This window comes from Rhinopithecus bieti, unplaced genomic scaffold (genome assembly GCF_001698545.2).
Source record: "Rhinopithecus bieti isolate Rb0 unplaced genomic scaffold, ASM169854v2 scaffold_14225, whole genome shotgun sequence".
Classification (NCBI taxonomy): domain Eukaryota; kingdom Metazoa; phylum Chordata; class Mammalia; order Primates; family Cercopithecidae; genus Rhinopithecus; species Rhinopithecus bieti.
The window spans coordinates 132,262-159,944 of record NW_016807704.1 but is presented as its reverse complement, the minus strand read 5'-3'; the positions used below and the strand labels follow the sequence as shown (position 1 = coordinate 159,944).

The window sequence follows — 27,683 nt, the reverse complement described above, 5'->3', positions numbered from 1 at the left end:
TGGGAGTGTAAATTAGTTCAACCACTGGAACACACTGTGGCAATTCCTCAAGGATCTAGAACTAGAAAAACCATTTGACTCAGCAATCCCATTACTGGGTATATACCCAAAGGATTATAAATCATTCTACTATAAAGACACATGCACATGTGTGTTTATTGCAGCACTATTCACAATAGCAAAGACTTGGAACCAACCTAAATGCCCATCAGTGACAGACTGGATAAAGAAAATGTGGCACATACATAGCACAGAACACTATGCAGCCATAAAAGAGAATGAGTTCATGTCCTTTACAGGGATATAGATGAAGCTGAAAACCATCATTCTCAGCAAACTAACACAGGAACAGAAAACCAAACACCACATGTTCTTGCTCATAAGTGGGAGTTGAACAATCAGAACACGTGGGCACAGGGAGGGGGACATAACACCCCAGGGTCTGTCAGGGAGCGGGGGGAAAGCGAAGGGAGAAATACCTAATGTAGATGTCGGGTTGATGGGTGCAGCAAACCACCATGGCACATGTATACCTATGTAACAAACCTGCATGTTCTACACATGTGTCCCAGAACTTAAAGTATAATTAAAAAAAAAAAAAAAAAAAAAAAAAAAAAAAAAGGAAAACATCTAAGATGCAATGGAGAGAGAGAAAAAAAAAAAAACAACTCTCCTCTCTTAAAATATAACTATTCATTTTAACTGTACAAAGAACTGAAATTTAGATTTATTTTCCATATATTCTGCCATCAAGATGTTAACATAAATGAGCTAGTACATTTCTACATTTATTCTCCTCATAACCACAGAGCTCACTGCTCGCAGATCCACGGCTCAGTTAGGCCCTAGCCTTTTGCCTGCACGTCTCCCCCAGGCACTGCAGCCTGTGAGACAGATGTGCTTTTCCATGTGACCCAGGAGTCCTCAGGACTATGTGTCTGCTTGTAGGAGTCTAGTGAGCATGCTAGAGGACTGGGCTGGAGCCTCTGTGCAGATGGGGCACAGGCAGGACTAATCCAGCAGTGTGTCAGGGCCTCCTTCTTGGTAGGATTTCTGCTCCTTAATTACCTTGGAAGCAGTGACCATGACATTCATGGTTTTAATTACAACAAAAATAAGTGAATTTCTCTTTACCTACATTCAGGGTTAGCTTTTCATTTGCTGTAGGTTAAAGAGAAGTTGATCCTATTTATTGTTTCTTTATCAAAACTTAGACAAAAGAATCATGTTATGATTTGCTTACCTCCTTTCCAGAATGGGGACTGGAGACAGATAGCTGTGGTTTATAAAATATTTGATATGGTGTATTATTGATTATTGTAGTCTTGTCTTCAATCTGAATAATTTGTATACCTTGCTGTACCATGGAGGAAATGCAGAACTGACATAACTACAAGATAATTGAGAAAAAAGTAATTTTGACAATACTGTGAGGCATATTAAAATCTCTTGAGTATTCCTAAAAGGTTATTTTATCTAATTGTCTGCCAGGACAGTACCAATTTTACCATTTTTTTTTCCCCAGAATATTTAATGGTGTTCCTTTCAGTCTCAGAAATGTTCTGGCCCCTGTCGGTATTCAGTCTACAACATGGTGCTTTAGCAACCCCGTTACTTTTGCTGCTGTTATGTAGTGACAGATAAAAGACTTGTTTTCCGGTTGTTTGACCAATAACATCATAAAGTGTTTATTTAGAAAGCAGGTATATGTAAATAAATGCCACTCATCTTGGCAGAATTCCACCCAGCCTCCTTCCTCCTCCTCCTCCTCATGGTCTCCCAGTAGCTACCTCGCAAATGACTATGATGAACCAAGGAGAGTTCTAAAAACTTCAGTAATGACAACAACGAAGACAATAAGGATTGACCTTCATATATTGCAATATTATGTTCTACTAGTTTCAAGTGCTGTATACATATTAACTCAAAAAATCCTCACAGTACCTACATGGGGAAGTTACTATTATTAACCCCATTTTACAGAAGAGGAAACTGAGGCACAAAGAGGTTAAGTAACTTCCCCAAGGTCACAAAGATGAAGAGGGTCTAACTAGGGGGTTAGAACCCATGCAGTCTGGCTCTGTGGTGCTGCTCTTAACCACTACATGTATCATTTAATTACCTTACCATGTTATGCAAGGAACTGATGCTCAGATAAGATGTTTCTTGCTTAAACATACCCATCTAGTTAATAATATCAGAACACTGGTTTTCAAAGGGTGGTCTGGGGACCCACAGGGGATCTCTGGGCATGGGGTCCCATGGTCAAAACTATTTGTATAATAATAGTAAGATGCTATTAATCTTTTACAATTGAATTCTCTCATGAATGTACAGTGGAGTTTTCCAGAGGTACATGACATGTGATGTTATTACTGTAATAGCTAATGGAATATATCTTTGTATATTCTTGTGTTTTAAAAGTTTCTGTTTTAATTTCTAATCTGGTCAATATTGATATAACCCACAGAAACAAAAGGTCTTTGGGGGTAATCAATAATTTTTAAGAGTATAAAGGGGTCCTGAGACTAAAAGAGTATAAAGAGGTCCTGAGTCACTACCAAAGCATAATGAGACATCAATATGTTTTCCAACAGTACATTCATTGATTCACAAACATTTATTCAACACTTGCTGTGGCTACTTTGTTAGGTGCTAGAGGTATTGGGTGTTGACTGAATATTATAACATTTTTTCCAGGTTTTGATGGTAGTTCTCAACTTACAACTATTCAACTTTGGGTGATTCATGCTTACAGCTCTTTGCCATTTACACCCATGTTACAGTACTTTGGCTGTCAGAGTATAAACATGTGTTGCCCAGACAACTCTGAGGAAATGGATACCAGCCTTGAATGCTGAAGAAAGACCAATTTCTTTGTATCAGGGAAATTTATTTTTTTTAAAGTCACCAAATGACCCTAACTTTTCTCAAAAGACTTTTCAAAGACACCTGTCAAAATCTAACTTCTCCCCTGAAAAGGTCATTCTGAATTCTACTACTTTGATGAAGTATCCCTTCTCTTTCTAATTTGGGACAGCTAAAATAATGATGATATTAGAAGTACAGCATAAAACTTCTGCACGGTACACTGTGATATTGTACTTTCATACATAATGTGATTAGTTATATTATTCAGCTAGTTGGTTTTAACAGACTTTAGATTTATACTGAAAAGCACATACCATTTATATTTAAATAACTTACGTTTTTTGTATCTATCTCTAAAACATGGACACCAGTCCACTGTTCAAGAATATAACTTCCACTTATAACCACGGTTCTAGGGGAGATTTAGAATTGATCCACGTAATTTTGCTCAGGATGTCCTTTCCAGAAATATAACCTTTGCTGCAGGAGGAGCCTTTGGCCTTTCACTCTATGCTCAGAATGTTAGTGACTCTACTTTCTGCTCTAAAGAAGGAGGCCAAGTACAATTTGTGGATATTTTGGAGTAAGTTCATTTTCTCCCCACATACTATAAATCAAGTGACTGCTGAGTATTCTGAAATAGAACAATTATTGGATAAATTATGTGACACAGCTTTTATCACTGGTAAAGAAAAAAAAGCACTGTAAAACAGAGAGGTCTAAGAAGTTAAGAAATCAAATGTTTTACTGTTACAAATTGTTTTGAACAAGTAATATGAAAAGGCATTAAAAGAAAAGGCAGATTCATTTTAAACAGGTTAAGGGGATGGCATGCTATTTCCTCCCAGCCACACAGACTTTGATCTTACCTTCTGATGTCCTGGAAAAGCACCAAGTCTTACTTCAGTATCAACAAATGCTTCTTCATCCAATGTCACAACTTCACCATTACCTCCATCTTTCCACTTTGGAGATGTCAGGTTATGGACCAGTTTAATTGCTACTGACTTGTGCACAGTGTTTGTATTTGCCCAGTATATTCCAATTTGAAAAGCTTCCTGGAAAAATAATGCCTTGATTATAAAGTAATTTTCTTAACTTTGATATTTTTTACTTCAATCCTCAGGCTGTTTTAAAAATATTATATAATAGGTCTACTAAGGCAACCAAATATCCCTCCATGGTTTGTGTGTGTGTGTGTGTGTGTGTGTGTGTGTATGTGTGTGTGTGTGTTTGTAATGGCAACGTACATTTTATTTTGGCTCCCAATGAATTTTTATTTTTGTACTCACAATGGAATTCATATTTACGGGAGGGAGGGGAAAACCAAACCCAAACAGTGACTACCCTGTAAATACCAAAGGCTTTAAAAACTGAAGGTTTCATCTCATTTGACAAGAGAATAATATGTAACATTAGGTCCACATAGGTCAACATTCCAATTCCATAAGGTAACATCATCTGATTATTTTACAAAAAAAGAAAAAATACAATTGAATAAAGATGTTTATGACCTGGAGCTCAAAAAAGGATTCTGAAATTGTTCTCTATCAGAAAGACATTGTATTTAGGAGTTCCTTTTACTCTTTTTTTTTTTTTTTTTTAGATTTGTGTGTCTTCTTGAAACAGACTAGCCTTATGAAGAAGGTTTTGTGACAGCATATAAAATCTTCCTGTGATATTTTGGTTTGCAATTAGGTTTCTCTGTGTGTCAGTAATCATTCCATGTTGTTATAATCAACAACTGGGTAGACATCCATAATTATGAACATCCAAGTCCACTTATGAAGGAAAAGGGGCCCTGACAAAAACAGTTGCTCTGAAATCCTCAGTATCTTGCAGATTGCAGAGAACTTCCAGAATAGCAAAGAATACCTAGGGTATGGATAAGCACACATGATGGCTATATTTCCTTAATACATACTGTAGACCAGCCTGAATACTTGTCAAATATCCTATACCAATGGAAATGAGAATGTAACTAATCCAAGTTATCAAATTTAATGGTAACTCAAGCACCAATAGTGTTGATGGTTAAAAAAAAAAAAAGACATCAGAAAAGTCCTTGAATATTCAAAGACCATTCCATACCTCTTACATATGCATCTAAGAATAATTTTTCACAACTGATTCATTCTGTGAAGATCATAAACACAACTTTACAATAAAATCTACTTGTTGAGAGATAAGAATTCATATTAATTAAAAAAATTGTAGTACCTGAAAATTAGGAGGAATAATAATTTTGCCAGCAGGAACCTGTAGAACAATTTTCTCTCCTTCAAATAGCCAGAGGTCCCATTTAGACTCATTGATAAGCAGGGCCCAGGGCAGAAGTTCTATCAACAAAGTTCTAACATATGGCTTCCAGATTGACAGCTTCACTCGCATTGGGCTATCCCACTGACTTAGCTGTTCATTCCTGTTCCAAACACCACATCCAAGAGACTCAATGAAATATGATAACTTTAATATTTGTGAAATATGTTTAAAGATTCCAAACACACCACGCTCCTGCATGATACCTCCTCATACCAGAATCTTTCAATGCTAAATTTGCATGCAGGAGAAAGCAACTTTTCATGCAATTATGATCTAGATCATGAATAAAGAAATCTACAAAATACACCTACTAGATGATAAAAGGTAAGAATCTGACACATACATGCACACACCACTTATGGTATTTAATATTTTTGTGAATGATCATTTGTTAATATTGAGAAATTTTTGTAGAAAAAGATCACTGAAGAATGTTACCTGTCAGAATCCTTCTTATTATAGGGCCATATGGGTTGAAGCGACTTTTCTGGCCCATAGAATTCGTCAAGGATCTGATTAACTGTGCCTCTAGGGTGTACCTTAGTGGCTATTTGCTTAATGAGGGATGTTGAGATGGGAACTGCACAATCTGAAGGATCATATTCTTCTCTAGGAAATTGAAAGAAAAACCAAGAATAAATATCAGATTTCTTTTTTTGTTTTTTTTGTTTTTTGTTTTTTTTGTTTTTTTTTTTTTGTTTTTTTTTTTTTCTTTGAGAGCGGAGTCTCGCTCTGTCGCCCGCTGGACTGGGCAGTGGCCGGATCTCAGAATCACTGCAAGCTCGCCTCGCCGGGTTTACGCCATTCTCCTGCCTCAGGCGCTCCGCGAGTACTGGGACTACAGGCCAGCCACCTCCGCCCGGGGCAGCTTTTGTATTTTTTTTAGTGAGACGGGGTTTCACCGTGTTAGCAGGATAGTCTCGAAGCCTGACCTCGGTGATCCCGCCCAGTCCTCGGCCTCCCAAAGGCTGGATTACAGGCTTAGCCACCTGCGGGCACAAATATCAGATTGTCTAAAGTGGTCTACAATTTATTGAAAATATCTAACTACAAATGTATTACAGACCAACACCTTTTTGGTAGATAGAGTCCATTTATGGGACAGTGTGTGGATGATCTGGGCCCTGGCTTTTCCTCTTTCTTCCCCCACCCAATTCCTGGGTGTTGATCTCTATTCACATCTTCTTTCACTACAAAAGTCATGTGTCAATGAAATCTAAATTAAAATTTCTGATGATTCCTCTTGGTTATATCTGTGCTTAATGAGAAAGGCTGATTTTTATCTAAAACTACAGATGAGAATAAGAGGTCACTAGGCAGGGCAATTTTAAAATAACATTCTCATAAGATAAGAAATCATACAAAAAACTCCCTCCACTCCCATCTTCCCACCCACCTCCTACCCTCCCCAGTGCAAGGTTACTTTTCTACTTAATTTCTCTTAGGAAAATGTAGGGAAGGATTTTTCTAGTACCTTGCTTGGAATGTCAGGTGATGTACAAGGTCAGGTTCTATGTTTTGCAGTGGTTTTTCCTGCCCTTTTCCTGGAATAATTTGTGTTTCACTCAATCCCAGACTCCTTTTCTCCAAATGTATGATAATGGGGTCTGGAAGATGACTCTTCATGATAAAAAGAGGGCTGAACACAATCTATAAAAATAAAAGGACAGAACAACTTTCATATTTGCTTTGTTGCAGTATTCCAGCTGTTTGATGCTGAAACAAACTTGCAATAAATCTCTTCCCTAGGTCACTCTGACCTTAATTTATTTCAGAACAGGAAAGGTCAGAGTCATATACCATATTTTAGGATTGGGAAAGCACTCACCATTCGTTGTTGCACTTGAGAGTTGGGTTCTAAAGTCAAAACTGTGCACCAGACATAAATAATGGAACTGTTTGAAGATGGCACCTGCACATGAAATAGAAAAGGGTCCTATTGAATACTAAGCAGTTTACTAATTAATCAAAATAAGGCACAGATATATCAGTTTGGAAGATTAAAAAGAGTTTAAAGTTATAGAGAAAAAGCCATTATTTAAAAAAAAACTAAGCAAAAACAGACTTCATTATGGCATAAAGCAAATGTGCAGTGAGTCAATGGGGCCAACTCTTTCCATAAAGACAAAGAGATTTGCATAAGGAGAGATATAAGACTGAGTGGCAAAATGAAAGAGAATTTATCCTTTATGGGAATGAAAGTGATGATGGTAAAGACTGAGGAAGAGATAAAGTAACAGACCATCACAAAAATCCTTAAGTGAGGAGGATACCACCCCCAGTCCCACCCCACCCTTAACGCTGGGGCAGCAGAATCTTTTTCAAGATATCACTTGCATCTGGGAGAGACAGAGTCTTGGCTGTAAGAACTACTGGAACTGATACAAATGTATTGTCGTGGGATGGGGAGTAAACAGTTTGAGAAGTACTATTCAAAGCCTTTCTCCCCCCTTTTTTATATATCACTTTTTAATAAATTAAGTGCTATACAAGTAAAGAACATTTTGAGAAAATTTCAATGTTAAAGCTGCTCTATTCTAGATTGAACTTCTTTTCAAACCTGAATGACAATGCTGTATTCAGGGGCTTTGGAGTCCAGGCGCACATCTCTTGACCAGTCTTCATCTCCTTTGGCCTTCACACACAGCTCTGTCAGTTCATTGTTTTCTAGTATATATGAAGGCAGTTTCTGTTTGGCTGTGAGGCAGTCAAAATGTTCCCGAACTACAGCTTGTCCATCTTGACCAATGTAATGCTGAACAACTTTTAGTTCTATGCTTTGAGACAAGTAACTACAGATGATCTGTCTTCCACAGATGATAATCTAAAAGACAGTAAGTATATAAGTCTTCATCAATTCAGACTTCATTAACTGGAAATATGTTATCGATCAAACAGAATAAACTATGTTGATGTTAATGGAAAGAAAATGAAGTAATTAGCTTAAACAGTACAAGAAGGAAAAAAGACTTGAAGTCAAGAAGAAATTTTGCTTTGGCCATGTTGAGTTTGCTATTTAAAGGGCAGACTCCTCCATGGAGTCCAGTACTCAATTAGAAATGCTGGTCAGGTGCTGGCCAGAGACAATGTGGAGGTGGAGATAATGATTTGTGAAAGAAAAACCTTGCAAACATGCACAAACAGAAGATAGTTTACCTGAGAGGGTAGAAGCTCAAACCCAGAAACTGACCAATACTCCAGGGGCAGACTCAGGGTGAGGAGCTAGAAAATGGGGCCAGAGAAGAAGGGGTGAAGGAGAATAGAGGTGAATCGGGGACAGTAGTTTTGCTGAAGCCATAAGAGAAGTGCCTGCCCAGGAGGTGGCAGTGAATCTTGTCAAGTGACGTACAAATGGAAAAGACTGGGAATTGAAAATCATTTAGCTCTGGTAACTGAGAGGGCAACTGTTATTAATCCATTCCTTGAAGTTGATTTTCAAGGGTTTATTGCACTCTTATCTAGTAAGAAATCTCTGTATAAACAGATAATACAAATAATCTTTAATGCAGATATCTAATTTTTTAAATTTTTTTTCAGTTTACTTATTTAGTGTTTTTAGACAGGGTCTTGCTCTTTCACCCAGGCTGGAGTGTAGTGGCATGATCACAGATCACTACAATCTCAACCTACCAGGCTCAAACAATCCTCCCAACTCAGCCTCCAGAGTAGCTGGGTCTACAGGGAATGCACCACCCCATCTGGCTAACTTTTCTGTTTTTTTGTAGGAAGGGGTTTCACAGTGTTGCCTAGGCTGGTCTCAAACTCCTGAGCTCAAGTAATCTTCACACCCCAGCTTCCCAAAATGTTGGGATTACAAGCATGAGCTACTGTGCCCAGCCTAAACTGTGTAAGTTTTATCTTTATAAACACATAGAATTATCCACTAAACCTATGGGTTATTCAACTTTACACCCAGGTAAGAGTATAGTTCATAGTAGGTATTAAGAAATGGGGGCCTTGGCCAGGTGTGGTGGCTCACGCCTGTAATCCCAGCACTTTGGGAGGTCAAGGCAGGTGGATCACCTGAGGTCGAGAGTTCGAGACCAGCCTGACCAACATGGAGAAACACTGTCTCTACTAAAAATACAAAATTAGCTGGGCATGGTGGCACATGCCTGTAATCCCAGCTACTCGGGAGGCTGAGGCAGGAGAATTGCTTGAACCTGGGAGGGCAGAGGTTGTGGTGAGCCAAGATCATGCCATTGCACTCCAGCCTGGGCAACAAGAGTGAAACTCCGTCTCAAAAACAAACAAACAAACAAACAAACAAACAAACAAACAAACAAACGGGGGCCTGGTATGATGGCTTATGCCTGTTATCCCAGTCGTTTGTGAAGCCAAGGTTAGGAGTTTGAGACCAGCCTGGGAAACATGGCAAGATCTCATCTAAACAAAAAATTTAAAAATTAGCAAGGTATGGTGGTATATGCCTGTAGTCACAGCTACTTGGAAGGCTGAGGCAGGAATACCACTTGAGCCCAGGAGTTCAAGGCTGCAGTGAATTATACTTGCACCACTGTACTCCATCCTGGGTGACAGAGCAAGACCCTGTCTCTACAAAAAACAACAAATGTTTTCTTAAATTGGTTGAAATTGAAAAGATAATGCAAAATTTAATATGGTGGTGAATTTTTTTTCAGAAAGCAAATCCTTCTGTAATATGAATATTCACCATGATTAAAGAAAATAGGACTTTCATATACTGAATTTCCTATTTGTAATATTTTTCCAGATTATAAACACACACACACATACACACACACACACACACACACACACACACACACACACACACACACAGAGAGAGAGAGTATAGGTACAGGTCTAAGCATATGATGTTTACTTTTAGTATGTCAACTTGACTGGGTCATGGTACGAGCAGACATTTAGTCAAACATTATTCTAGGTGTCTGTGTGAGGGTGTTTCTGAGTGAGATGAACATCTGAATTGGTAGACTGAATAAAGCAGACCATCTTCCCCAACATGGGTGGGCATCATCTAACCAAATGAAGACCTAATCGAAGGAAAAGGCTAAGAGGAAACTCATTTTGCCTGACTGCTTGAGCTAAGGCACTGGTCTTTTCTGGCCTTTAGACTTGGAATGAAGTGTCAGCTTTTCTTGGGTCTTGTACTTGCCAGACTTTGGACTGAAACTTACACTACTGGCTCACCTGGTTCTCTGGCCTTTGCACTCAGATGGGAGCTACACATTGGCTCTCCTGGGTCTGCAGCTTGCTGACTGCAGATCTTGGGACTTCTCTAAGATTATGTCACATGTTTCATAATCACGAGTCAATTTATAATAAATCATTCTTTTTCCACACACCCATACACCCCCTCATTAGTGCTGTTTTTCTGGAGAACACATTCTCAGAGCAGCCTTATAAACTAGGTGCTACTATGACTCCCCATCTTAACAGACAGAAAATTTAACAGAGATATTTAATAACTTGCTTGGTGTTACCTAGTAAGTCTGGCCCAGAGTTTGTCGATTGTCACCCTGATAGTCTGTCTGTCATAAAATTAATATCTACTCATTAAGAAAAGTTAGAAACCATAAAAAAGAAAATAAGGGCTGCTCTTTATAACATTTATGTTATAAAGACACCATTGCTTCCCTTCCCAATAGCTGTTCTATCCTTTCCTCTTATTATTAAAAACCCTCACTTGATTTGATTTGGTTAGGTAGCAAAAGGCAGCAAAGTACTCAGGGAAGGTAGACACCTCCCTTGGCCCCCAGTGGCTGTATCATGATCGGTACAAGCCAATCCTGTTAATTCCATTCTCCTTTTGCCATTGATTAGGGTAAATATGGAACTCTGGTTTGGCCAATAATATGAGAAGGGAAGACTGGTAAAAGGCTCTAGGAAAGATATTACTCCTTGATAATAAGGGAGACAGGTTGAGAAGGGAAGCCCTTCTTTTCTGTCACAGAAACTGTTATCAGAGGATGTATACAGCTTTTACTGCCATCTGAGACCAGGCTGGCAAATCTAAGAGGATGAGAGAGAAGCAAAAACAACACTGGGTTGCTTAGTTAGCCAATACTGAACCAGCCTTCTTCCTCCTTGTTATGTGAAACAGTAAACATAAAATAGAATAGTATCTGCTTCATTAACTTGCTATGAAGACTAACAAGCATATTTTGTAACTTCAAACTGAAAGCATCCTAATTGATACATTTTCCTATGTCATTAAGACTTCTCTGTAACCATCAATTTTAATGAACTATTATTTACAAAAATAAATATGAATAACTATTTATAAATGAACTATTATAACTAATTTTAGGTGGGGGTCTCGCTCTGTCACCCAGGGTGGAATGCAGTGGCAAGATTTCAGCTCACTGCAGCCTTGAACTCCTGGGCTCAAGGGATCTTCTTGCCTCAGCCTCCTAAGTAGGTTGGACTACAGGCACATGCCACCATGTCTGGCTAATTTATTTTATTTTTTGCAGAGATAGGGTCTTGCTATGTTGACCAGGCTGGTCTCGAACCCCTGGGCTCAAGTGATTCTCCTGCCTCAGCCTCCCAAAGTGCTGGGATCATAGGCATGAGCCACTACACTGGGATGAACTGTTATTTAATCAAAAGAAACCTGCTAGATTGAGGAACCAAAAATTAAATGTCATTGTTGTTTTAATTTGCATTATTTGAATGGTGAGGTTTAGCTTTTTCTCAAACATTTATTTCTCAACTATCTGCTTGAGTTTCTTTAGAAAGAGCACATCTGTAAAACCAAGCTGTGCTTAACTGTTATATTTCCCTTAGATACTCTAGTCATTATAATCTTTTAAAACTATGCTTTCACAATAACAAACCATAAAAGTCAACTGAACTATGATCCTAAATTAGGAAGCAAACTTTTCTTTAGCATATGCTAGGGGTTACTAGACACTCATGATAAGTCTTATGATGCCATAGCATTGCCTAACTTGAAATAAACATTTGAAAACTCTGAAGCAGTATTTAACTCTGTTATTCTTGATGTGTCCAAGCCTGGCAATATATGCACATGGCTCTTGCTTCAGAACCTTTGGACCCCTGGAGATTTAGAAGACAATTTTGCTGTCTCTCACAGAAACCACAGAATCTCCACAACCATCTGGGACTCACTTGGTTTATCCAAGACAAAGATCCTCTTGGTGGGTTTTTATAGTCTCACTTTCAACTAAAAGCCTGTTAAATAGGCTTTCAAATTTGATAAAAGAAAATTCTTAGAAGTGGCCAGGGAGGTAAGGCTACTTTAGATGAAGGAAAATCCAAAAACGGTCACTCAGTGGAGTAGTGTGCTTTCACGGCTGTTCCAGGGTTAGGTTCAGGAGAGCTGTATCTGCTTTTCTTCAAAGTGGCAAACTTACAATGCCTTTATTTTGAAAATTATGGTTAGAATTTCAAGATTAATTTATCAGTTGAAGACAGCTACTTAATTTTTTTAAATGCACGGTTTCTCTTTAATACACATTTCCAGGTTTCACACTAATTCCCCTCCTTCCCCAAAGCCACAAAGATGTGTATTGAAGATTTCCACATATGATTTTACTTAGCAGGTTTCAGAACTCTTATTAGATCAGTGCCAAGAAGAATAGTGATATTAAAGAATAACTCCAGAGCACCAGATGCACTGGAAAATGATATCTTAACCATGATTAAAAGTATGTGTATAAAGACACCATTATACATACATACATATGTACATTTGAGATTTTAGAGTAGTAAAGGTTTCTTCAACAAAAGGATGGGAAACATGGAAGCAAATATGCGTACATGAGTGGTTGTAGAACATACAAAGTTCCCACAAAATTTTCTGTGGTCAATTTTCATTCAATTGGGGGAAATGAGAGGGGTATAAGAAATGCAGAGCACAGATAACCCAGCATCAATGTTAAAAAAGAGCTTTAGCCAATTCTCCATTATCCAGGGGGCGTTAAGGTCCATCAGGGATCTGCATACACTCACTTCCCCAAATGGGCCCTGGTAATTAGGCAGCTGCAGTTTATTGCAAATTTCCAGGCCCAGGTGGGGGTAGAAGGAAAGAAGCCAAGATGTGAGGGAGACAAGAATCCACAAAGCTCTTCTGAAGTTTGGTTCCCTTCTTCCTTCCTAACCTTGCCAATTGAGGAAATCCTATGTCTCTGATGTACTTTAACCAGAGCAAATCTGAACGCTAAACTACCCTGACAGCAAAAATTAAATCCAATTGAATAACACATTTAACATTTTTGCTTGTGGGTGTGTGTATCTGAGTAAGGGGCAGGGGAGAGGTAAAACTGTCAGACATTTTTAGAAATGTATTTTTCAAATAACCAACTTTTATGATATTTGGTAGGTATACTGTTGCGACGTGTAATATTTTGTGCAGGAACACTGTATATATTAATTTATCCCTGAAATTTAACATTGTTTCTTGAAAATATATAGTACCTATACAAGAATGAGTCACTATTGTTGTAACACAAAAATGTCCAACTAGTGTTACTCATGCCTGATAACATTTCATTAGAATAATTTTAAGTATGGTACACTGGGCTATGGCAGGAGGGCAGGCACGTTGTAAGCATTTTACATACACAAACTCAGTTAATCCTCACTCTAACTACCTGAGGAAGGCACTATTACTATCCCCATTTTACAGATGAGGAAATTGATTCACAAAGTTTAAATGACTTGCTGAAGATCACACAGCTAGCAAGCGGATACAGCCAAATTGCCTATGATCTTGACTACGAGGACATACCATTAAAACCGTTTCTCTATGGAGGGACCCTGCCATTTCAGTAATTGATAAATGTTCTAGCAGCCACACTAAAAAGAGCTGAACCACCTGAGAAAGTTTAGACTGGCGCTATGGTCGTCAAATTGTGGTCCCTGGACCAGCAGCATCAGCAGCACCTGGGAACTTGTTAGAAATGCAAATTACAGGCCACACCCAATCTGAAACTCTGGGGTTGGGAGCCAGCAATCTGTGTTTTAACAAGCCCTCCAGGGGATTCGGATACACTCTCAAATTTGAGAAGGCCTAGAGAGAAGAAAACCAAGGGGAAACACGATAGCTTCCCTTATGTTTTTGAAGGCCTATAATGTAGAGGAGAGGTGACTTGTGGAGTCCTCACAACAAGTTTTGTGCTTGCTGTATATGCCTCATAGTTCTAGGGAAAGGTGGTGGAATGGTGAAAGATTTTTGGTTCAAAATTAGGAAGAAAACTTAGCTGGTAGTAGCCAACAGAAAGGGCTGCTGTGTGAAAGAATGAGCCTCTTGTCATCTGAACTATTCAAAGAGGCTGGATGACCTTTTCTCAGACATACTACTGAATGGCAAGGTGGATAAGACATTTTTGAAAGACCATGAGTGACAGAATCAGAAAACTAGTACATACTTACTGGGCAGATATTCATTGACAGCAAATTCATGTAAGAGTGTTCTGAGTGCAGATGGGAGTTAGTGACACTTCTTGTTCTCTTTGGCTCAATGCTCACACTAGTAGGCTGGTCCCCGCAGGAATCCTTCAGTAAGACTCATCTGTCCCATATTTGTCTCTTCGTTTATGCTATACTGTCTACTTGGAATGCTCTCTCTTAATCCAAATTCTACATATTTTCCAAAGCCCAGCTCAAGTCATATCTTCTCAGTGAAACCTCTAAATTCCCTTTACACTTACTGTCAGTTGTATACATTGTTGGGCTTACATAAAATTGCAATTTAAAAGCAAAGATTGTTTCACATACTTGGTGTTTTCCATTTTACTTTGTTCCACTTTAGGCAATCAATAAATATTCTGAGGAATGCTCAGTTAATTGGGAATAGTCTTCCATGCTTCTTTTCTGAGACTCCTCTGCTAGAGTTGAGTTCTCTTTTTATTTCTGTGGCCCACAATAATAAGATCATCAAGTCCATCTCCTTGATTAGGTGCAGACCAAGAATGCATATGGTGTGGGTCCTACTGTTCATCTCGCTAGTAGCTTCCTGCTTCCTCCTTGGCATGCAGCAACAGAGTAGCCCCTGCTGCTCCATAGGGGAAGCTCCCCTTTTCCAGGGACTAAGTGCTGTTTCTATCATGTCCCACAAAAGCTCTGGATAGACTGTTACAATCCAGATGTAAATATATATGTTGAAATTCTAACGACAAATCCAGTTATTATGTGTGCAGTGAAGCCAGTTTTCAGATTTTAATACTTCCTTTTTTTCTTTCTACTGGTCATATGCTCCATGCTTGAAAAACATCTTTTAGAAACCACATTTTCACATCTTAAGAACACAAAGAAAGTGTCAGATACTTTTTTCCCTTTGCAGTCTTAGAACTTCAAAAACAGCCAAAAGGAAGTTTTATAAAATACGTAAAAATATGTGCTGAGAGCTGAGGTTTTATATGCCAAGAGTTAGGCTGCAGTGAATTTTTACTGCAGTTAATATTAACTCCTAGGAAAAGAAAAGCTTGCTGGAGACCCAGGCCCACTCTGTCATGGGAGAGTATCACAGCACTTCCTTACAGATCATTCTCACGTGTGAGAACCAACTCTTGGTTATCCGCTGGTGGATTATCCAGGGTTCCCACTACTCTTTGCTTCTTTTCCTTCTCAATAAAGGACTTTTGGCTATTTCACAGCTCATTAGCACCTCCACCAGAAGGTAGGTGGTGACAGGGAGAAGAGGTGAAACTAAAATCAGTAAATTTTACTGCTCGTTAGCAGCTCTTGTAAAAGAAGTGGGACAAAGGGTTTGAAGCCATCATCATTGTCAGGATCATAGATAAGCATTTATTAAATGCTCACATGGGTGCTAGTAGCAGATATAACTAGGTATAACCACTGTGATTTTTAGAAAATTATTCATTATTTTCATTTAAGTTTCTTCTCCATTACACTGAATAATTAAGAGGTGTCTGGGTCAGGAACACAAAGAAACTTACCTGTTTTTGTACTCCATTGAGTCGCTGAACCTTGATGATGAGAGAAGCAGTTCGACCCCTGTACTGAATTGTTCTAATAAAAGTCCCGGCATGGTCCACACTGAAAGGCTCTGACCAACGCCAGTTGCCCCAACCTTCAATACAGATGTGTAACAGCTGGAGAGAAAAACAATAATCGTCATAATGCCAAATGTGCCAACAAAAACCTAGTCCTAAAATGAAAGTCTCATTGCTGGAAAACCTTTCCATTTGTAATATTTCGCATCTGTTTTCTTTCTAACCTGCATTATTCATCCACTTCCAACTTATTCCACCAGGCTAAGAATAGCAAATACACCACATAGAGTCAATGTGGTTTTTCAGATCACATTTTAAACTTTCTTAAAAATAATTGTCCTATCAAATGGTAAAAGGCCTGCTGAACATTTAAGAAAAGATCATTTCATTCATCTGGAGGACAAAAAGGTTGAAGTGTGAGATCAAAGAACCTTGGTATTCGCTGATAGTTTATTCCTTCTTATGGCTAGACAGTAATTAAAGTTAAATTTGTTTTTTTTAATTTTTTATTTAACCATAAATTGCCATACCTTACTTTTTTCTTTTGATGAAGGACAAAATAGCAGTTTGAAGATGCAATTCATTTAATATACTCTCCTTATGAGATCACAGATATATCAAATTAGAAATACCTTCAACATTTAAAATGTAAGATATGATGCATTTGTTCTATTTTTTTGTTATGTACTTACTGTAACGTTTACCAATTGAGTCTCCTGATACATATTTATATTTATTCATGTAGCATTGCCATGTCTGGTCATATTTGGCTTTATTTTGGGGTCAGATATGTCCTATTTCTACTCTTACCCACAACTGCAGCTAAGAAAAACAGTTTAACTACATGAGTATTCCAAAATATATATACAATAATTAGTACTTTTTTAGGAAACAGGTTTAAATGAAAACAATGTTCTATGTTTTGTAAGTACAAGCAAAGAAATCTGACTTTTTTCTTATTTTGAGTCTCGCTCTGTCACCAGGCTGGAGTGCAGTGAGGTGATCTCGGCTCACTGCAACCTCCACCTCCTGGGTTCAAGCGATTCTCCTGCCTCAGCCTCCCGAGTAGCTGGGACCACAGGCGTGCCACCACGCCTGGCTAATTTTTGTATTTTTAGTAGAGATGGGGTTTCACCATGTTGGCCAGGCTGATCTCGATCTCTTGACCTCATGATCTGCCTGCCTCAGCCTCTCAAAGTGCTGGTATTACAGGCGTGAGCCACTGCACCTGGCCGAAAACTGATATTTTAAGAAAAATGTATTTATATCCTATGCAAACAATTTAAAGTTTTCTTTCACATCACATATAATTTTTTAACAGAGCTAACCAAAGGTAAATCTCATGAAAAACTCCCAATTAGTAGACAGAATAAAACTTTGAAAACATCCTGTAAGACTATCATAAAAGGCCCTAATAATAAATACATTAAGGATTTACATGGAAATTGCCATAATATTAAATGTCTTGGTGGAAGCAGGTTATTTTTTAGTTTCAGCCTTAGGAGGAGTCCTGATAACATGCTTAAATTTAAAAAATTCCCAAGGTCATCACAACATACGTTTTCGATGTTAAGATAGGGCTTTTTAAAAAAAAAAAAATCTGAATACATTATTTTAAAAAATCTCCTAACTCATCTCCCTGCTGTTAATACGGACTCACTCCAGTTCTTCCTCCACACACAGCCAGTGATCTTGTGATAGGAAAACGCTATTAGTTAGGTGACTTCTAAAAAAGGCTAACAGCTAAGAAAACACACGTGTGTGTACACACACACACACACACACCCTGGATAGCAAATACCTTTAGGGAAAATATGGTCTTATATACACTCTACAACATAAAAGTACCAGAATATCTTTGATGTTTAAATATTAGTAACAGAGAAAAAAAGAAAAATAGCAGTGTTTGGAACCGTTTCAGTTTTTTATAGCAGCAACTGGGAATCAAGCTCAGGGTACACACAAAACTAAAAGAAATAAGAAAGTTGTTTTCTTTGGACAGACTAGTAGCTGGAAATGACAAAAAAAAAAAAAAAAAAAATGAAGCAGGGTACTTAAGATCAAGCTCAGCTATATTTTTCCTGAACATTTCATAGACTCTAGAGAAAGTTTTAATGTACACAATGTAATTTTAAGTGAGGAATGTTCACATTTGCATATGAGCTCAGCTTTAGATAGCTACTCACTCTGTGTACACAGCTTTTAAGGACTGGATGCCACCAAGGAATACGCTGTCAGATTTTGCTTGGCAGCTATTTGTTCTCAGAATGTTGGCACAGATATTTTCTTTGAATTATGAAAATTCAGATCTGTTTGGATTTAGTTCACACAGGAAAATTAAGTGGGAGAAAAACATTTGTAACACTTCTTCCCACATGCATCATCAATGGAACATTTGTAATGTTTGGTCTACTGTTAAAAAACATCTAAATATCACTGGCAATTAGATGCATATAATTCATTAGGAAAGGAACTACATTCTTAAGAGAGAAACCAACAAAAAGAAATTCAGGAGGCCTAGCAGTACTTCAGTTCTCCTTCCCATTGTGTAATCACCCCTGCCTGGGAACCCGCGGCACTGGATTTGAGCACTGGATGGCAGTGAGTGCTCAGATACTCACAGATGCCTAATAAGGTGAGAGGTTTTGTTCTTGCTGGACCCACTGACTAAATTTCACTGCTACAGGTACTGTAAGTCTCCATTTAGTAACGAATACTTGCATACCTATTTTTATTTCTCTACAGAAGGAAGCATAAAATCAGGTACAAAAAATGTGACATCTGTGTTAGACCACCTGATTCAAATGAGATTTCGATCATCATCCAATACATTTTCATTACTCAAGTACTATAAGGAAGGTAATATGCTAGGCACTATGGAGGAAATATGGAGGAAGAGATGTGTTCTTTGCCCCACAAGGAGGTTATGATCATATAGGGAAAATAAGGCAAGAACAAAAAACTAACATGAGGCAGTCAGGAAAGGAGAGGAGCAGTCACATAGTCCAGATAAGGAAGGGTCTGGATCAGGTTGCTGTGATTAAGAAAACATTGGGAAGCAGCTGGATCTCAGAGTTTGGGTAGGATTTCAACTGGCAAAGATGACAGTTCCTTCCCATGCCAAAAAGACAGTGTGAGATGTGCAAAGACTACACATGATCCGGACAAGGTTAACCATCTCAATTGGCCACAGAAAAAGGAACATGGATAAAGGGGTGGGGGATAGGGTTAAATACATAGATTTAGATTGTGGCTGGCACTGATTTACTAAACTAAGGAATTTGCACGTTACGCAGGAATTAGTGGATAGTCACTGATACCTTCCCTATAAGTGAGCAACGTGATGACAAAGAATGAGAGCACGTAGAGAGGCAGGAAGACTGCAGGAGTTGGATGAGGGGCAATGTGGGCTAGAAATACAGGGGAGGGAAAGGCAACGGGCTTCACAGAAAGTAACTATCCCTTCTGCCTGAAGCCCAAGACTTTTTTTTTTAATACTTTATGTTCTAGGGTACATGTGCACAATGTGCAGTTTTGTTACATATGTATACATGTGCCATGTTGGTGTGCTGCACCCATTAACTCATCATTTACATTATGTATATCTACTAATGCTATCCCTCCCCTCTCCCCTCATCAATTTGGAAATTTTCTTTCACCTCTTTTCTATTAAGATTTTCCTTCCTTACTTCTCCTGCTATCATTCAGTCTATCCAGGCTTTTCAGTCTCTTTGGTCTACATAGATAGTGTCTAATATTTTCCACTGCGGGGGAAAAAGTCAAACAGGAAGTATTCTTGTTGGAAGTTTTCGATGACAACTAAAACTAAGCAATAAGGCAGGTTGTACAGTCGCCACACTCGATGGAAGGTCCCAAGAGGGTACATTTTCTTTTTTTCCAGCAGACCCTGGCGCTGGCAGCCAGACTAAATTCATAGTTTTCCCATTGAAGACCTCAGATGGAAGCATATACAGTTTTCAACTCATTTTTTTTTTCTATACAAAGTAAAACTTAAAACAGAATTACTGATCAGGGAATTGGGGATCAGCTCTGAGGACCACCCACAGTTTTGTCCAAAGGAGAATTCCTGAATTGATATATTTAAGAGGAAAGAAGAATAAGATAAAAGCGAGGAAAACAGAGTACACCAAGAAGAGAAAGAAAAAGTGGATGGTTAAATAAAAAATGTTAAACTGCACCTTAAAACACAAATGATAAAGGTACCAAATACTTTTTTGTGAAGTTACATATTTCACTATTCATTTTAAAACTATTGTCAAGATTTTTTCTACTTCAGTATCACAAATTAAAATTTTATCTTCACACTCAGTTGTGTATTTTTTTTGCATTTTATAGTAATTTACCCTACAGCCATATGTAATGTTCTAAAAAGAAACTGGAGATTTAAACAACTTCAAAAAAATTCCCAATCCATTGTATTCACTGTAGAAATTTTAAGAGTTCTTAAAATGAACATGCAATCCAAGTGATATAAACCACTGTATATATATATATTCTGGTAATATATTTTTATATATTATTTATATATAAAAACTTAGGCACCATTTTATTATATTTTAGAGATAGAGTCACTCTATTGCCCAGACTAGAGCGCAGTGGTGTGATCATAGCTCACTGCAACCTTGAACTCCTGACCCCTCAAGTGATCTTCCTGCCTCAGCCTCCCGAGTAGCTAGGACTATAGGTACACGCCACCATGCCTGGCTTTTTCAATTTTTTTTATTTTTTGTAAAGATGAGGTCTCATTATTTTGCCCAGGCTGGTCTTGAACTCCTGGCCTCAATCAATTCTTCCCCCTTGGCCTCCCAAAGTGCCAGGATTACAGGCATGAGCTATTGAACCTGACCCATTTATTTTATAAACTTCTAAACTCATCATAATATCCCAAGAGCCTAGTGTATAGCAGGCATTCAATAAATATTTGTTGAACAAATAAATCAAGATTAATACAAAATAACCAAAAGTAAATATCTTAAAATGTCAGTGATGATATCTGTTCATAAAATGGTATCACAAAATTAGTATGAGTGCCTCCTGGGGCCAGGGACCGCAGTCACTCAGTCCCCAATTCAGCCCCCAGTTGCAGTCCCCAGGGAATTACTGTACCTAATAGGATGTGCCAGATACTTGATAGGGTGTTGGCCAAATGCCCAAATCCTGGTGAATGTGGTCACACCCTGCCTCCTATTTTCTGCAGAACAAGACATGGGCACTGCGTACTGTGCCCGGGCCCACTCAATACAGATCATGAAGGCAGAAAAAACTGTGGCCAGCAAGTGCTGCCAGCCAGCAGCCGAACCATTCTACAACTCTGAGATCCAATTCCTGCTGCCTCATGGCATCCTGTGTCACCAGCACAAGCCAAGCTTCACCACCAAGAGGCCCAACACCTTCTTCTAGGTGTTCGGCCCTCTTACCCCAGGTCTGTCCAAATAAACTCAAGAATGTCAAAACAAAACCAAAACCAAAATGAGTATTAAATCAAGATATTTAGAAGAGTTTCCTATTTTGAATGATCTTTCAACAAAGGAGATTTGTCTTATAGGGATAATAATATTAGATTAAACACCAAGTCAATGTAAACCCTCAGATTCATAATTCAGATACTGTAGTACTGATATTAAAATATCAAGTAGGCCCAACATGATACATTAGGTGAGCATCATGAGTAAAAACTAAGTTGAAATACTAAAATAATTCTTGTCTATCCAAAATACTATCTGGAAAGTCAAGTGAATCAAAATTAAATCACTTGCTTGGAATACATGCGTCTAAGTGGAACTGATAGTACATTCCACACTACTAAATTAGCATAAAAATGAAATATGTTGCTTATTATTGCTTTTTCAAGGAATTTGAATTTCAAGATGTTCAGCGTATCTGAAATGATGCCAAAACCAAGTAGAAAAATTTCTAGGTAATGACTAATGCTTGGTGTCATAATTCAATGCTGAAACTTTTAATGCTGAAATTCTTAGGGCCCCATATATCCTTTCACATTTATAGAATATAATTTCCCACCTAAAAGAGTACATGGAAATAAATACAACTGAATTATTTTCGGACCCTTTGATGTAGTTTGTTTTGGTAGGAAAAAGAAAAAGAGAAAATAAGCTCAACTGTGAAAGCCTTTCTAAATCATTCAGGGTGTGATGTAACGGAGGCTGCATTGTTGAGATGTAAGTGTTGGCCATTCTTCCACAAAATATGGGTGCTGTAAGTTTTCTCTCAAGATTATGTGAATTAATTGAAGGCCACAAATACTGTGTAATTAGCATGAAACAACCTCTTACAATAGAGGGAAACCTGACACATTCATAAAAAGGTGGTTGGAATAAAAATTGTGGCTGAAAGGTAATCCTTACATAAAAAAAAATCTTACTTGTAATACCTATTGATGCATCAATTCTATGAAATAATCTATCCTAAAGTAATAATTACAGATGTGTGTAAAGAATGTATCTAGATGTATGTTTATCCCAGTGCTAGTTTAATAATAAAAATTTGGCAGTATTAGGAAATTGGTCAAATAACACGGTAAAAATAAAAACAGCTTTCCTTTATTAGACATTATGTGTCAAGCACTGGGCTAAGGGCTTTTTAATATTACTTATTCCTTAAAACAATCTTGTAAGGTAGACAGATGAAAAAATAAATGGAGGTACACAGGGGCTGAGGGATTTCTTCAGGTACACAGGGCCAGAGTGTTGGGAAGGGAAAGATACAAGATCTAAAGTTATTCAGAGCCTCTATTCAAAACTATACTAACACTGTAGAGTACTTGCAAGTGGCTGAAAAACAATCATAGCATGAAAACATATTAATGCTATCAGTTAACAACAGATTAATTGAAAAACACATTACAAAAGGTATGTACAGTACCCCATTTTCGTAAAACAAATAAACAAAAGTATGTATGCCTATTCCAAAGGAAGAAAAAGGCTAGAAATATGCCATAATGCTAACAGTGGTTAGTTTAGGGTTATGGGATCATGCATTTTAAGTTTCCTTTTTTCCATGTGTGTTTTGTGTGCTTCCTCAGGTAATTTCCAAATTTAATATTACAACTATGTCTTATTTGGCAATCAGACAAAAATGTTTATAAAATAAAAGATGTCTAATGGTATGCCTAGAGAGGCCACATTTTAGGTAAAAAGAAATTGTACATTTCTATTTTAAAAGTTCAAGTTCAGCCTCCTAGTCAAAGCCAAATTTTCCCAACTTGCACACTTGGCACTTTGCCAAGAGGGTGACATGATCTTCAGTTCATCTCTGTAGCCTCCATAATTCCTAGTACAGAGTCTGACTTGCTATATTGCTATATTACATATTCACATGATTCTTAGGAGCCATTTAATGTGATTATGTGAGCTTTTTACCCTAGGGCAACAGCTTGCTTTTTTATTTGAGACTGGGTCTCCCTTTATTGCCCAGACTTGAGTGCAGTGGCACAGTCATGACTCACTGTAGCCTCAACCTCATGGGCTCAAGTGATCCTCCCACCTCAGCCTTCTGAGTAGTTGGGACTGCAGGCGCACCATGCCCTACTAATTTTTGTATCTTTTGTAGAGCTCGTGTTTTGCCGTGTTGCCCAGGCTGCTCTTGAACTTCTGAGCTCAAGCAATCTGCCCACCTTAGCCTCCCAAAGTACTGGGATTGCAGACATGTGCCACTGTATCTGGCTCAATTTGGCAAGTATTTTTAAGGATTTACAGCTATTAAATGTTTACTATAAGCCAACTAACCGTACTACACATGGTAGATATAGAAAAGAACTAGACAGTTCACTTGGGCTGAAAATGCTTACAATATAGTAGGATAAACAGATATTCAGTAAGAATAATTACACTGCAAAATGTTGTTAGAGTAAGAAAAACACAGGGCTTCTGAGGTGTTCTGCTTGGGGAAGTTAAAAGTTTGACCAGAGAATGTATTTTGCTTACTCCCCAAAATAAGAAAGACACGTTGAAATAGAACAAAAGATGATAGTAATGTTACTTCTGATAAACAAAAGTAGGTGACAACCTAACCTGTCATGTGACAACCAGGGATGGAGTGGTTATTTCTGTACAAAATTTGTGTCTACAAACATACTGATTATATTAGAAACAAAGACAAGCCATAAATGCAGCAAGCTATGGCTTCAAACTATTTTTGAAAACAACTCCTGGTCATTTGTTTTAACAGAATTTAGAAAATTAACTTTCTATTATCAACTTGTCAGCTTACTTTCCTCTAATAGTTTGATCGTAACCCAAATGGAGTCGCTGAATACTGATTTTGGAAAGAAGGAGTCACTCTGGAATAAAAAAGTCATTGTTTTAGGGGGTCAAATCTTGAGACAGAGGATGAGAGAGAGATATAGGAAGGAAGGGTGAAGAGGAAGTGAACTCTTAGGTCAGTAACTGCTATTTCCTCTCAGAGCATCAATCATCAATAAACACCAGGGATTGATGCATGAAAGACAATGAAACAAAGTAACTGACAAGAAAGGCACTGTTTGGCTGTTTGAAATAATGCTATTCATATGTTATATCTATATTCATCATAGCTTTAAAACACTGCATTGTGTCATTTCATCATATACTTTGTAATAGTCATTTGAATTTCCCTGGGTAAGTCAGGGTATCAAATTTCACACGTTTCTAGCAAACATTAAGGCTTGATGTTTCAACATACCTATAATCAAGCCATAGAATCTTTTTATTATTTTTCACAAATAACTATAAACACAACTCTAAATTCAAGAATTTATTTACGGATTTTTATTATTCAGGAATTAATCTCTGTTCAATCTCTGGCTGAAATTTACATACTTAAAATAACCTAAAAAAAGAAAAGTGGGGAGAATAGTGTCATCGTTTCATTTAAATTATTTTCTACAAAACAATGAGATGCTTAATGGGTATTCTGGGCTAAAAAAAATTAAATCTAAGTGACCTAATTTAGGAAAACTAATATACTGCATAAACATTTTGCAAAAGATTTAATGAGAAAGATGTTTCATTCATTAAAATATTTTATTTTTAAATTTTATGCATAACTTTTTTGGACATTTCAATCATGAAATCAGATATAAATACTGTGTTAAAAAGTATGAAATGATAAATAGGCTTGTTTTAAAGAGGTCATTTCAACATTATACATATCTATTGTTTTCATTCTTCTAAAGGGTTCCCTATAGTTAAATGATACGTGACTGAAAAAACATAAGCTGTGATATTAATAGCTGCCTTAAGTCTAGAATTGTGTGACAGTCTTTAAGATTGTTTACCCTTGGTACCACCACAAAGGGTTGAAAAGCACAGATTCAAAGAGCTTTGATATATATGTATATACAGAAGAGGATGGACTGTCTATAAAATCTGAAATAATTCACATTTTCTTTTTTTAAAAATAAGTAAAATAAATACAGACTTTGATTGCTTAAGTTATGTCAACAACCAGGAGATTGTGATGCTATGCAGACACACTCTTACCAGAATGATAGTCAATGGTCGCCATGCATTTGGTTAGACCCAATTCTTCGGTGGAAGAGTTAAGAGTATGTTAGAAGGAAATGATGATGAATAATTTAGGTGAGCTGAGAAATGGGAGCAACAAGATAAGAAATTGGAGAGGCTGTCTCTCAGTCATTCAGATTTGGATAAATACTCTGTGAGTCAAATTATCAGATTTTATTTGCAAATCAATTTTGACAAAATACAAACAATAGAGAAACCTACCTAAAATTTGAATAAAAACTTTCTTTTAAACTGTTCTCAGATGTAACATTCACTATTCAGTAAAATTTAGTTTAATGTAAAATAGAAGACATGCCAACACATGTCCTAAGAAAAGATCAAGCGATTTTTACATAATCTTCATTTTTTAGTCATCATGGCAATGTGGACAACTGTAATTATCTTTAATTTTTACTTAGAAAAAAGAAATCAATAGATGGATATAAGAGAAATCCAAAATTTTTACAGTTATTTATTTTAACTAAGCTGCCTTGCCGTACTAAGAAAACATTTTTGTAAAGGTTAAATAAAGTATTTCATGGCAACCGCTGCTTCTTAGTGCCTGTATAACAAGAAATATGAGCCAGCCAAAGTTGTGCAAGTTGGTTTTCTTTCCCAGTAAGGGAATGTGGTATCTAAGACCTTGTCCTAACTCATTTTATCCCCAAGTGTAAGTCAAGCAAGTCAAATATGAACTAATGCCTGAAGGGAAGTCCCTGACTCCAGAAGTATGGATTATTTCACATTTATCTTAAAATCTGCTCTCAGAGTTCTTAAAATTCACTAACTTGGCAAGTCAGGAATTATCATGAGAAATGAAATAATTTCATAACTATGAAGTCATCCAACATTCCATGCATCTGACACTCAGTGGGCTTGGCCATGTCTTGGGCATTATTCTGACCTTTAAATAACAAGTTCTTCAATATTCTGGAAATAATTTAAAATCACGGAAATAATAAGTGCCACAGTATAATAGCTATGCCATTGTCTTTGAGTTAATGCTTTTGTTACACAGACTCATGGTAACAAGTTATGATTAAAGACAATCACATTATGTATGCTGAAATCTTTACAACATTCTTAATCAGTATTTCCCATTACTTAAAAATGGCAAAATACCATGCTTTAATAGTCCAGCTGCATTCCCTTTCTCCAAGTATTCTGTATTAAAATTCACATTTAAAATTAACTTGGTAAAGGACCTTTATGTTTAGACATCAAGAATTTACATTTGCAGAGCACTGGCTTGTGAAAAGGCTTTGAGTGTCTTGTAAAAAGCTTAAGAAATCTTCAGTATATTCTTCTCCAAAGCTATATTTCAATATCTGAGATTTATTGCCAGGGGAGGAACAGAGAGACCATTAGCAGCACCAGCAGCCATTCCTCTGGGCGCTTCGCACTTGAAATATCCCCATTCTCTTTCATGCAGGCTTGCAGAAAACTCTAGAAATCAGCCCTGGGACTGGATAACGGACCCTATCACAATCCTATTTTTGCCATTTCTTGTGAAAGACTTTAAAAATCTTGAAATTGGTCATTTTATAAACTAGTTTTACAAAGAAACTTTGAAATATAAAGGAAAAAGAAAACTCAACCCTAAACTTCTGCCTCTGATTTAGGTAGAATGTATCTCCCAACAGAAAATGAAAAAATTTCAAATATGCTCTGTGCATTAAATACTTAATGAACAAAACTGCTAGGACCCCATTTACCTCTACTGGTGACTTCAAAAGGCACTGTAATCTCCCTCAGAGATGTAAGTTTCCTGGAATCCCTGATGAAACTAAAAATATTTTAAAAAAAAAAAGTGAAGGGACAGAGTCTACAGACTACCTTTTTTTTTTTTTTTTTTTTTTCTATTTCAATTACTGCTTAAAACTGAAATAAAAATGCAGTTGATGGTGGCTGGACGGTAGTTCCTGGGTACTCAAATGGAGTCAGTGTTTACAGAATATTTTGGATTAAAATCCTTGCCAGATGGTCCCAAGAAGTGTTTACC

The 27,683-nt window shown here is 37.3% G+C and overlaps 1 protein-coding gene across 2 annotated transcripts in view; it reads right to left on the bottom strand.

Moving 5' to 3' along the window:
* The window catches only part of LOC108536531 (vacuolar protein sorting-associated protein 13B), a 180,409-nt gene that overhangs the window by 52,290 nt on the left and 100,436 nt on the right, over positions 1-27,683 (bottom strand). For both annotated transcript variants that reach the window (XM_017883361.1, XM_017883362.1), the window contains exons 9-16: positions 16,101-16,256; positions 7,754-8,017; positions 7,022-7,105; positions 6,668-6,843; positions 5,632-5,802; positions 5,092-5,293; positions 3,741-3,929; positions 1,244-1,390 (exon numbers count right to left, since the gene is read on the bottom strand). In XM_017883361.1, coding sequence (XP_017738850.1) covers positions 1,244-1,390; positions 3,741-3,929; positions 5,092-5,293; positions 5,632-5,802; positions 6,668-6,843; positions 7,022-7,105; positions 7,754-8,017; positions 16,101-16,256 — 1,389 coding nt within the window. The remainder of the gene's footprint in view (positions 1-1,243; positions 1,391-3,740; positions 3,930-5,091; positions 5,294-5,631; positions 5,803-6,667; positions 6,844-7,021; positions 7,106-7,753; positions 8,018-16,100; positions 16,257-27,683) is intronic.